Here is a 12,120-nt window from a genome sequence, read left to right as displayed (position 1 = left end):
AAGGGGAGGGATTTTTTTTCTCTTTGATCAATTACATTTCGTCAGTGAAAAATCTCAACAATGCATTGCTGTCAGCTTCACAGAAAACAGGGCTTATAGGAGCAACAGGACACACGAGAGAATTTAAACCACTTTTTTCTTATTTACTGTCACCAGTTTCCGACTGTAATCAGATCTGGCAGTTTCCACCTTCTCATTGTATGAGGACATCACAAAATGGTCCTGATAACTTTTAATAATTAAAAGAATATCAAAATAAACAAGAAGCAAACAGAATGAACTCTGAGAAGAAGTTATCTACAATGTTATATTCGGACCAGCTCAAGTAGAAGAACTCACATTTCTCCGATCCTTAAAACTCTTCACTGGCTTCCAGTTTCTTTTAGGATCAACTTTAAAATTCTGGTTTTTACTTTCAGAGCTATTCATGGTCAGGCTTTTCCTTGATTTTCTGGAACTCCTGTTGTGTTATCAGTTTTATCTTGATCTTTAAAATATATACTTTATTGAATATTGTTTTGATTGTTTAAGCGCTTTGTGACCCTGGTCTAGAAAAGCGCTCAGGGTCAAGGTGAACCGAAGATACTTCGAACACCGGGTCAGCTTGACCCTGAGATAAAATATAAAAGGGTCAAATATGCGTTATATTGTATATTGTAAGTAAATAACTCATTTTTAAACAATAAGATAGAAAAAAACTGAAGAAATAGAAAGAAATAACTGAAAATAGTAGTAAAAACAAAATGGAGGCGCTGATAAATCAAAAGACGGCCACAAAAACAGAGGCAGACACACTTTTTTCCCCAAGCCTGGACGAGGAGAAAAACTAGTGTCTTCATCTCACCAACACCTCCAGCTGTTAGTCCTAATAACATTTCCAAATTTCCATCTGCAGCTCCGTCTCCTGAATCCGATTCCTCACTCACGACGCGCCGGATGATTCCGATCGGACGCAGGTGGTTGGGCGCGGCGGCTAATCGGGCATCGGGGATGTGAAGCGGCGAAGAAGCAGGAAGACATGATCCCGAGAGCCGCGGAGGCAATAAGAGACCCTTGATTCTGATCAGGTGTGGGGTCGAGGAGCCGGTTAACGCCCCCGTGAGTCCGAGTGCGAGGCAGCACTCTCAAGTCAGCGTGAGATCGCTCCAGTACTCGCTCCAAGGATGTGGAATCTATTTTCACCGACAAAGACGAGGAAAGAGTTGGACGAGTCTCGGCTCTGCATTCGCTTCGTCGATTCATGGTGTAGGAAGGTCAGAGGTCAAAAGTCTACAAGCGCTACACGACAGTTGTGCTAGGAGATGCTAGCAGATGTTAGCAGATGCTAGTAGCCATATTAGCAAAGGAGACATAATACTATACTAGGAACATTAAAAATAGAGGAAAAGTGTAGCTTATTAAACATTCAAATGTGTCTTAATTGATGCTTTAAATATTGTGTTTTCTTACACTGACAAATAAAGACTACTTTTAATGTTTTTATACGTTTTTAATTCGGTTTAAAAATTAAATCGAAATGGTCTTGTTAAACTTATTAATAGTTAATTTTTTCTTATGTATTTAAACATGAAATATATTAACTTACTCATTATCCTTGCTGTGATTTTATATACATATATATATATATATATACACATTTATTTATTTTTAATGTTACTCTTTAATACAATCTTTACAAAATTAAAACTATTTTAATGAATATTTCAATGTTAATCTGATTATTTTCAATAATAAAGGCAGAAAAAAAGGAAATAAAATATATATATATATATATATATATATATACAAATAAATATGTAATACAATTTTTACAAAATTCATTAAATTACATATTTGATTCTATAAATATTTATCTGATTCTTTTCAATGCTTGACCAAAAAAATTAAAACAAGGCATAAATAATAATAATAAAAATATTTATATATTAAAATATATATATATACATATAAATATTAAATAAAGATATGTATTGGTTTTTTTGCCTTTAATTATTTTAGTCAAGTAGTGAAAGGAATCATAATAATTTAATATATAAAATATTTTATTTAATACATTTTTAATAATTGTATTACAGAGTAACATATTTATTTATATATATATATATATATATATATATATATATATATATATAGGGAGTGCTGTCACAATGAAACCAAATGACATAGGTAATTTAATTATAATTGTATCATTTATTTTTATTATTATTATGACTCCTTATCATCATCATTGTACTTATTATATTTATAAATAATATTATAAATTAAGAGTTTTTTGGCCAAAACTGAAAACTGAAAATCCAGTAACTAAGGCCAATAACCGAAAGACCAAAACATAATGATCTATTTGTTTTGTTTTTTGTACGACATGGAGATTTCTTCTCTACTCATAATATTTACATTTCAAGTGACATCGTTGGATCCTCAAGAAGCTCCAGAGTAACTTAAAGTTTCTGCTGAGATGAAAACCTCGGATCACGGTTTGAGATTTTTGTCAAAAAAATGCAAACACTGACAATGTGACAATGTCTAATTGTATAGCCGGGCGAGTGTGTCGGGTCACGGAAGGTTCTCCCACTCGCTCAGCTCTCGCTGATTTAACCCAAATGTCCAAACCTGCGTTCAGCAGCCGCTCGTGTCAGCTGATCCCGCGGGAGTTTCACCGACCGAGCTCCGGGAGGGAAAAAAAAAAGTGTCTGCGGAGGAAACGTCGGCACCTAATTGGTACAAAAATCACCTCTGGGATTTGAAAGTTGGATCCGTCTTCCTGTCACCCTGAACACGTCTTCATCTCAATCCAACATGGCCGCTCCATAAATGTTTCTCCACTTTGAATAAAGCAGCTCATTAGTGTTGAAATCTGCACAAAAAATCCAAAAGCCTCAGCAGAACTTTCCTGACATTTCTCCTCTGCGTTCGTGTCAAACTCTTCACCTCCCTCACTAATTTCTCGCTAAAGGCGAAGTGCCATCGTTGCCGCGGCTCAGAAGACAAGCTGCTGCTGAAAATCTACTTTTGCTGACCGTCCATTCCTGCCGTAGTTTTCAACGCTCACTCAAAAGTTCTGCTCGAGAACTTTCAGACTCACGGGTGGATTTTGGTTAAAGATCGCAGTGACCACCAGGAGACGACTTGTTCAAAGTATCTCGTCGATACTTTAGTGGGTATTTTTAAAACTACTATATGTTGCCGGCATTGAAAGCATCACAGTTCAAATAAACACAACAAAGTAAAGAGACTTCCTTCCACTGTAGTATTATGTAGTAATACACCAGAGCCTTGCAGAGTATTAATACTATGGAGCCTCATGGAGTAATATTACAAAGCCTTGCAGGGTAATACTTTGGAGCCTCGCGGAGTATTAATACTATGGAGCCACATGGAGTAATACTACAAAGCCTTGCAGAGTAATACTACAAAGCCTTGAGGAGTGATACTACAGAGCCTTACGGGGTAAAACTATGGAGCCTTCCAGATTCATATTACAGTGCCTGGCTGAGTATTAACACTTCTTGGAGTAATACTAAGGCGCCTCGTGGAGTAATACAACAGAGCGTTGTGAAGTAATAACCTCACTGAGAAATACTATGGAGCCTCACAAAGTAATACGACAAAGCCTTACGGAGAAATACGACAAAGCCTCGGGAATAATACTACAAAGCCTTACAGAGTAATACTACGGAGCCTCACAGAGCAATACTACGGAGCCTAGCAGAGTAATACAACAGAGCATTGTGGAGTATTACTACGGAGCCACACGGAGTACTACTACGTAGCCTAACAGAGTAATACTACGGAGCCTCGCAGAGTAATACTACGGAGCCTAGCAGAGTAATACAACAGAGCATTGTGGAGTACTACTACGTAGCCTAACAGAGTAATACTACGGAGCCTCGCAGAGCAATACTACGGAGACTCGCAAAGTAATACTACAGAACCTAGTGGAGTAATACTACCGAGCCTCGTGGAGTAATACTACAGAGCCTACTGGAGTATTACTTTGGAGCCTTGCAGAGTAATACTACGGAGCCTCGTGGAGTAATACTAAAGATTCACGCAGGACAAAAATTACGGTGCCCCAGAGTAACACTACAGAACCACATGGAGTAATATTACCTTGCCTCGCCAAGTAATACAACCGAGCCAGGCAGAGTAATATAACTAAGCCTTGTCAAGTAAGTTAGTAAGTAATAGTACAGAGCCACACAGAGTAATACTGAGGAGCCACACAGAGTAAAACTACGAACCCTGTGGGGTAATATTAAGGATCCTGGTGAAGCAATACTATGGAGTCATGCGTAGTAATACTTTTGAGCCTCACAAAGTTATACTCAAATAGCCTCCAGAGTAATATTAAGGAGCCCTGCAGAGTAATACTAGTACACACTCACAGACGTTTGCACAGAATTGAGGCAGAAAAAAACCTTTCAAAAAACACTTCCTATCTTCCATCACAATATTTGTAAAAGTTTAATGTCTTGATGTGAGTGTGTGTTAAATAGATGTGTGACTCTACTGTATCATCAGTGTGTGTTTCATTGAAATATTTACTTTAGAAAATCTGATTTCAAGCTCCGCCCACCGTAAACACTAACTCTGATTAGTCAAACATCAAGGTCTGTCACTGCGCGTCATCAATCCTGGAGTGAATCTTTGACAGACTTGTCCCTCGGGGACCAAAACCGAAAACTTCTGCGTCGGGTTCAAACTCACCCCAGCTGGTCGGTGAGGTTCCACAGCACGTCCGCCGTGGGCACCAGAGGCGACCCGTCGTACAGGACCACCGAAGACCCGACCGCCAGCGCCGACACCAGCCAGTTCCACATCATCCAGCCGGTCTGGATCGATCAATAAATCAATAAAACCAGATAAATAAGTCATACAGCGATCACTGTAAACGTGTGTCGTCGTCAACAAAACCGCTCTGACCTTCACTTCCCTGTAATGAGCTCAGATTAGCATGTGGTCGTTGGTTCTGTTCCTGCCGTGTGTCGGACCTACCGTGGTGTAGTAGACGATGACGTCGCCGCTGCTCATATTGCCGTGCAGAATGTGTTCTTTCAAGTGCTGGATCAGCGAACCCTGCGGAGACGAGAGGACGGAACCGAAGTCCGGTTTGAGACATGAATCACAGTGTGAGCGTCGTCTCTGGCATCGTTTTATTCAACAACAGGAGAGAAAAAATAAAAAACCTCCAAATAAGCTCTTGTAGCTTAAACTTCAAGGTTCGAGTGTTGGATCGAGCAAATATTCCTTGAAGGTTTTTTTTTTTTTTCAAGCTTTCTAAGAGTAAAATCACACTTTTACCAGACGCTCGACTCTAAAAAAATAATAATAATAATAATAATTCAGAACGACGGGGATCTGCTGCCACCGTGTGGTGGATGAAGGCGCGGCAGGTTCTTACCCCGGCGGAGTGGACCATACACTTGGGGGCTCCGGTGGTTCCGGACGAGTACATGATGAACAGCGGGTGGCAGAACGGGAGCTGCTCAAACTCCAGCTGAGGAAACTGCTCGCCTTCGCCCCGACCGGACGCCAGGAAGTCGTCCAGGAATTCGCTGCAGACAAAACGAGAAAATATATATTTTTATGATTAAATATTGATTTACGGCTGAAGAATTGTTGATGTGGATGAGTGAGCAACAGCTGATATTTACAGCTGATTATTTTTAAATTGCCAATAACAGTCAAACTGCAATTAAAGTAAATAAATAAATATAATATTGTATAACTTTGTAACAGAAGAATAAACATTTATTTGATGAAGTATATTTTTGCACTGTTACCGGTTTAATATCGGAATAATAGTCAATAAACTGTTGTTATTAATATTGTTGTTGTTAATATAAACAGGTTGTGTTTTCTTTAAATATTTATACTCTTGATACGTCAAGAGTCAAAGGCTAAAGTTACGACAGACATTATACCATTTTTTTTAAATATTACACATTTCAAATAGTAATAATCAATAAAAATAAATTATATATATGCCTCATGAAAATGAATATTTTAAAATTGTTTGTGTATATTTGACTTTTTTGTAAATAGTAGCCAACTAGCAATATAAGAAAATATGTAATTATTCATTTGAACTTACGACGCCATGAGATGCTTTTTGTTTTTTTGTTTTATTTTATATTTTTTCCCTTCTGTTTATTTTTCCTCAAAAGAATATTGAACTGAAATTGATTTTTTTCTGGAAACAACCATTGCTTTTAACCTATTTTATACTGTATTTCGAATATAATAAATGACAATAAAAGCTTATTTAGCTTAGTTATAAAATTTCAGGGCAAAAACCCTTTTTTTAACCTTTTTTTTATTGACAGTCAGAATATAAAATTGGAGAAATGTCAAATCTAGCTCAGTAAACACAACTTCCACTTTCTTTTCAACAAGGCTCTCGCTACGTCTCACTCCCTCTCTGTGAACTCATTACCATCTTTTTTTAGTTTAGGTTCTCCTTTTTACTCTTCAGGAATTATTTTTGAGTGACACCAATCATTCAGCAGTTATTTTACTATTTTCTAGGTCAAATGTCATTTTTTTTTACCTGAAACCTCAACTTTTTTCACAGAAAGTGTCGATTTTATTAGAGTGGTGCATTAAAACGAGTTGAATATTTAGTAGATAAGCTGTAAAGGAGGGTTTTTAATCGTAAAATCGTCTGCACTGTCGCAACAAACGACATTTATTTTGGCATTGCAATGATAACTTATGACCACTTGGGGGCGGCAGCACTCAACTCATCGACGCGTCCATCTGATCGTTTAAAACGATAAATACATAAATATTTCTAGATAAAAAGCAAAAACTGTGGTTTTAAAACATTATAATTATCAGTTTTTGACTCAAACAGACGTCTAGAAAATATTTAAGGAAGGAAAAAAAAGGGATAAAAACGTGTTACGGACTGAATAGTTTTGTTCAGACCTGTTGGGGAGTCTGGAGATGTCGACGTCTTGTTTGGAGCGAACGTACGGGATCACCACCACCTTCTGCAGGTCAGGCAGACCTTACCAGCAGACAAAAGAAAACGTCAGTTTGGATCATGGTTCCGTTGACGCGAGGAAGGAGGCGTGAGCTTCACCTTCGACCACGCTGCTCAGCTTCTCCATGTGGTCGTGCGTCTTCCCGTTGTAAACCACCGCCGCCACGGAGAAGATGAGTTTGGGCTGAATCTGAGAGAACCTGTCCAGGACGCCCTGAAGGAAGAGAGACCAGAGTTGAGACACTAACGGGTTGAAACATGGATCTCGTGAGCTGGAGTTTAAACTCACGTTGACTCCGAAGTCGACGGACGTGGAGCTCCAAATGGCTCCGATGCTGGCGGCGGCCAACATGGCCTCGACCGCGTGGACGCTGTTGGGAAGATAGCCTGGACAGAAAATGAAAAAAAGTGTTGGTTAACAAATATATTGTTGATTTTTTCTTCACTTTATTGAAATGGATACGTGAAGGTGATTTCTGATGACTGTGTAATGTTACTTTACAACGACTAGTCTTATTTATTATTCGATCGATGGTAAATAAAAATAATAATTCAATTAAAAAGTAGGTGTTTTTGTCAGGACCTCCTGTTTTCTCTTTTTAAATTGGTATACCTCAAATACATGGAAGATTTTTTTTAATAAATAAAAAATATTGTTATGTGTTAGATCTATAGTTATTGGTTATTTATATATTAATAACATGAAATCAAAGACTATATTTTAATATTCTAAAATGAAACATGGAGCTTGTTTTCATCATTCCGAGTCATAAAAAATATCAATATTGTTAACTTCAACTTAAAAAGTTTTAAAGCTCTTTTCTTTGTCCGTTCTTTTCATTTTCTATACTATACTATAATATACTATATTAAACCATATTATAATATATTATATTACACTATATTTACAGTATTATATATCATAATTCTTGTACCTCAAAATATAAATTAAAGAAAAAATGTATAAATAAAAATATATATATATTTCACATCAAGTTTATTCTATATTTATATTTTAATAAAATTAAATAATATTCTATATTCTGATATTCTAAACTGACAATAATGAATCTTATTTTTACAATTCTGAGTCATAAAAAACTATTAAAAAAAATAAAATATTAATTAAAAAAACATTACGTTTTAAAGCTCTTTTCTTTGTCCGTTCTTTTCATTATTGCGTTACGCTGCGTTGTGTAATGTTGCGCTGTGCCGCGTTGTGCTGTGTTGTTTTGCATTGTATTGCGTTGTATAGTGTTCTATTGCGTTGTGTTGTGTTATGCTGCATTGCGCTTCGTTGTATTGCGTTGTGTTGTGTTGCATTGTGCTTCGTCGTGTTGTGTTATGCTGCATTGCGCTTCGTTGTATTGTGTTGCGCTGCATTGCGCTTCGTTGTTTTGCGTTGTGTTGTGTTGCATTGCGCTTCGTTGTATTGTGTTGTCGATTTGCACTTCGTTGTTTTGCGTTGTGTTGCGTAACAGGGGGACACCCTGGAAAGATCTCGGGTTGATCTCCCAGACAGTAAATCCATGTAGTGCGACTGCTGGAGTTTAAAAACCCTCGTAAAAACGTGTTGCTTCAACGTGGATTTGAACCTGAACCGACGATTACGTCACCCAGCAGACGAGTGGAGACAAGAGCGACGTCGTGCATTTCAAGTAGCAGCTGAAACCTCGACGTCCTGCAGGGAACAAATGCTCCTCTAGACGAGGAAGAGTCACGTGACTCCACGGAAATCCCTTTAAAATAAAGGTTTATTGTTCTAAGAAGATGCATTTTTTAATCAACTCAGCCTTTGAGTTATGAGCTCGAGTCACAACACGCTGGTGTTGCTGCAAAACATGATGTTTTTTGTAAGAACGAAGCAGGAAATCCTTAAACGAAGCCTTCAAAGTCGCTCACGAGATTATCTTTTATTCCTCTGGGTGCTATTTCTTTTAAGCTGATGGTCAATTGGAGGAGCTGATACTCATCAGCTGGAGTGCCTCCATATCTGTCGGTCTATGACTTGCTTTTAGTTTATTATGAGGCCGAGAAAAAGTGAATCCGTTGATTCCTGATCTTCCTCCAGCTCCTCTGTCGTCCTTTCGAGATTCCTAATGAGATTCCTGCTGAGCTCATTTAGCTAATGGATTTCCTCGACCGCCGCCCATCTTCCCTCTAACCCTCCCTGAGACGTCAAAGCTTAAAAAAAAAAAAAACGGAAGCTGATGTGTCGTCACGGCGACGCCAGGGAGCCGCAGATGGTAAAGTTGGAAAATAAAAACGTGTCATATTTCCTTTGGTTGTGTTGTTAAAAGTGTCATGAAACTGTTAAAATGTTTAAATAAAAAAAGGGGTGTAACTCACCCACCACCCTGTCTCCGGTCCGGACGCCCATCTTCCTCATGGCGGCGGCGAACAAGGCCACGTCCCGCCTCAGCTGCCCGAAGGTGACCTTCAAGACCTCGTCGTTGGCCTCCGCTACGGAGAGGATGCTAGGTTAGCATAGCGGCCAAAGTGTGTAGACGTGAACACACACACACACACACACACACACATTGATCGGAGTAATAATGTTAAACATTAGCATCCGTTGGGGAATGATAATCTGATCAAAGACTTAAGTACGAGGATCGATCTGGTCCTTGAACGCACCACCGCGTATTTTGTATTTGTCAAGTAAAATAACATTCAAATATTTTAATAACATTTCAGTTTTGTCCTAGAGGTTGAATCTCCAAAATAAAAAAAGATTCCTCCACACAGTTCTATTGATGTACTTAACAATCCTACTCGCGACACCATTTGTTCCAGAAACCGATAAGTACTTGCTACAAAGGCTACATCTTGATAAGACCCTTAATTAAACTGCAGTTAGAGTATACTTTAATCATAAAGTGAGTCCAATTATTGAGTAATCTCGGGATCTCGCAGGATTTAATTGTTCCTTTTAGCTGTGGTGCTGCCATCTAGAGGCCGGAGGTTTAATTGCAATACAGAGATGAACCTACCCACTGCATGTTAATTGTGATTTTAAACGTCAAATCATTCAATTTTAGACACATTTTATTAGAATATAAACAGAAAAACAATTTAAAAATGTAGTATTAGTTGAAAGTCCGCCCCCCCTTCAGTATTCCTAAAAAACATATACATATATAATATATGTATTGATTATCCATTTTATTTAAATGGTCACAATATATAAGTGACATCAGTGAACACTTAGTTAAGATAATTTTATTTTACACTCTTGTTTATTATTTGATCAACTGTAAAATTAATAATAATAATAATAATAATAATAATAATGTAGGTGTTTTGTCAGGAATTCATATTTTCTCTTTTTGATTTATTGTACCTCAAGATAAATATAAGAGGAAGAAACAGATTTTTTGCGCCCAAATAAAAATCATAAAAGTAAATAATAAAAAGAAAAAAAATCATCTTTAGTTTTTTATTCTAGATATAATTGCCTCTGACAAGTTTTTGTTTTGCTAACGCGTTAGCCAAAGCTAAACAAGACATTGAGTGACGGGAGCTAGATGCTAGTTAGCTAAAATAGCTAGCTTCAATAGTCGCGGAACATAATTAAAAAATAACAACAATAATGATAAATTAAAACATTTGTATAAACTCTCACCAGGTTTAAACTGATCTAATGGTAAAACTGTTTGACATTAAACAAATTAGTAGCTGGCAGTGTGTTTATAAAAAGGTTAAGATAACATACTTGCAGCATAAAGAGCAACTTTGTCCTGATCGGCGTGTTTGAGCAGATTCTCGGCGTAGTTGAGTCGAGCTCCTCTGAACCACTCGGGGACGTCGGAGATCCTCTTGGACGTGTCGACCACCTGAAGGACAAACACACGAGGAGATGACACTGAGACTCTTTCAATATCAGTGATTTGATATTTACATTTAGACGTTTGAAAGCTAGTGTTTCCGTAATGGATCATCAATGTCATTTTCTGAATGGTGAGAAGAAACCAGAGTGACAGACGGCAGCAGTCGTTCTACGCAGCTGAAGAAACAATGAGATCCTGTCAGATCCCGGCGATGACTGAGGACGAGAGGATACTGTCGACTTACAGCAGCTTTCAAAGCCGATGTTTGGACATATTTTGGATTTCAGTTCAATTAATTCAACCACAAAACAGTGGAACAATCACGAGATTTCACTCAAATTCAGTGTCACCTAAAAACAATTCCGAATTGCAAATGTATTCAAGTATATCGCATTGAATCGTGTTTTGAGCTGAATATATCGTATAGAATCATGTTGTGAGCTGAATACATCGTATTGAATCGTGAGCTGAATATATCGTATCAAATCGTATCGTGAGCTGAATATATCGTATCGAATCATGTTGTATCATATTGTGAGCTGAGTACATCGTATAGAATTGTATCGTAAGCTGAATATATCATATCGTTAGCTGAATACAGTATATCATATCGTGAGCAGAATACATTGTATAGAATTGTATCGTGAGATGGATATATCATATCGTGAGTAGAATACATCGTATAGAATTGTATCGTGAGCTGGACATATCGTATCGTGAGCAGAATACATCGTATAGAATTGTATCGTGAGCTGGATATATCGTATCGTGAGCAGAATACATCGTATAGAATCGTATCGTGAGCAGAATACATTGTATAGAATTGTATCGTGAGCTGAATATATCGTATCGAATCATGTTGTATCATATTGTGAGCTGAGTACATCGTATAGAATTGTATCGTAAGCTGAATATATCATATCGTTAGCTGAATACAGTATATCATATCGTGAGCAGAATACATTGTATAGAATTGTATCGTGAGATGGATATATCATATCGTGAGTAGAATACATCGTATAGAATTGTATCGTGAGCTGGATATATCGTATCGTGAGCAGAATACATCGTATAGAATTGTATCGTGAGCTGGATATATCATATCGTGAGCAGAATACATTGTATAGAATTGTATCGTGAGATGGATATATCATATCGTGAGTAGAATACATCGTATAGAATTGTATCGTGAGCTGGATATATCGTATCGTGAGCAGAATACATCGTATAGAATTGTATCGTGAGCTGGATATATCATATCGTGAGCAGAATACATCGTATAGAATCGTATCGTGAGCA

At 37.5% G+C, this 12,120-nt stretch overlaps 1 protein-coding gene across 1 annotated transcript in view; it reads right to left on the bottom strand.

Annotated features, from left to right (window-relative positions):
• aacs (acetoacetyl-CoA synthetase) overlaps positions 1 to 12,120 on the bottom strand; it is a 35,936-nt gene that overhangs the window by 17,359 nt on the left and 6,457 nt on the right. The window contains exons 3-10 of the mRNA XM_087788765.1: positions 10,707 to 10,827; positions 9,341 to 9,454; positions 7,281 to 7,378; positions 7,091 to 7,205; positions 6,934 to 7,015; positions 5,405 to 5,558; positions 4,999 to 5,079; positions 4,711 to 4,835 (exon numbers count right to left, since the gene is read on the bottom strand). Coding sequence (XP_087644891.1) covers positions 4,711 to 4,835; positions 4,999 to 5,079; positions 5,405 to 5,558; positions 6,934 to 7,015; positions 7,091 to 7,205; positions 7,281 to 7,378; positions 9,341 to 9,454; positions 10,707 to 10,827 — 890 coding nt within the window. The remainder of the gene's footprint in view (positions 1 to 4,710; positions 4,836 to 4,998; positions 5,080 to 5,404; positions 5,559 to 6,933; positions 7,016 to 7,090; positions 7,206 to 7,280; positions 7,379 to 9,340; positions 9,455 to 10,706; positions 10,828 to 12,120) is intronic.

This window comes from Callionymus lyra, chromosome 1 (genome assembly GCF_982586985.1).
Source record: "Callionymus lyra chromosome 1, fCalLyr1.hap1.1, whole genome shotgun sequence".
In the NCBI taxonomy this organism is placed as follows: Eukaryota; Metazoa; Chordata; class Actinopteri; order Syngnathiformes; family Callionymidae; genus Callionymus; species Callionymus lyra.
Note: the sequence above shows the minus strand (reverse complement) of the source record. Positions and strands in the feature narration are given on the sequence as shown.